At 39.0% G+C, this 510-nt stretch overlaps 1 protein-coding gene across 1 annotated transcript in view; it reads right to left on the bottom strand.

The window, feature by feature from the left end:
• Nucleotides 1–510, bottom strand: part of LOC119589305 (dynein intermediate chain 1, axonemal-like) — a 16941-nt gene that overhangs the window by 2000 nt on the left and 14431 nt on the right. The window contains exon 11 of the mRNA XM_037937927.1: nucleotides 264–492. Within this exon, the coding sequence (XP_037793855.1) occupies nucleotides 264–492 (229 nt within the window). The remainder of the gene's footprint in view (nucleotides 1–263; nucleotides 493–510) is intronic.

Here is a 510-nt window from a genome sequence, read left to right as displayed (position 1 = left end):
TATCCTTGCATAATGTAATCTTGATCTAAATTAATTAAGTGACATAAATATAATTATATAATTGTTATTCATTGCATAAATAAGTATATCATAAAAAAAACGAAAAATAATAACACACGAAAGTAAATTGAACAGTTAATATATCATATTATTAAATTCCAGAACATCGCAAAACACAAATAAAAAAAACAAATAAGAATACATATAAAGACAAAAAAAAAACACCTATACCCCCCCCTAAAAAAGAAAAAAAAAACACTCACAAGCAATCAAACATCCAAACTTTCACCGTCCAGTCTGCAGACGAAGTTGCAAACACTCTTTGACAAAACAGATTCCACGTAATGGAGGCCACGGCACCGACATGGGCCTGGAAGCTGAAGATGGCGTGGACGTTGGCGCTCCGGCGATGGCTAACGACCGCCCCCGTGTCCAGACCCACGAGAAACTGGTCGCTGTCGCCTGGGTTGGCTGCTATGCTGGTCGGTACTCCTGCAAGAGTACGGAGGC

Source organism: Penaeus monodon, chromosome 25 (assembly GCF_015228065.2).
Source record: "Penaeus monodon isolate SGIC_2016 chromosome 25, NSTDA_Pmon_1, whole genome shotgun sequence".
In the NCBI taxonomy this organism is placed as follows: Eukaryota; Metazoa; Arthropoda; class Malacostraca; order Decapoda; family Penaeidae; genus Penaeus; species Penaeus monodon.
This window is presented reverse-complemented; position numbering and strand designations above follow the sequence as displayed.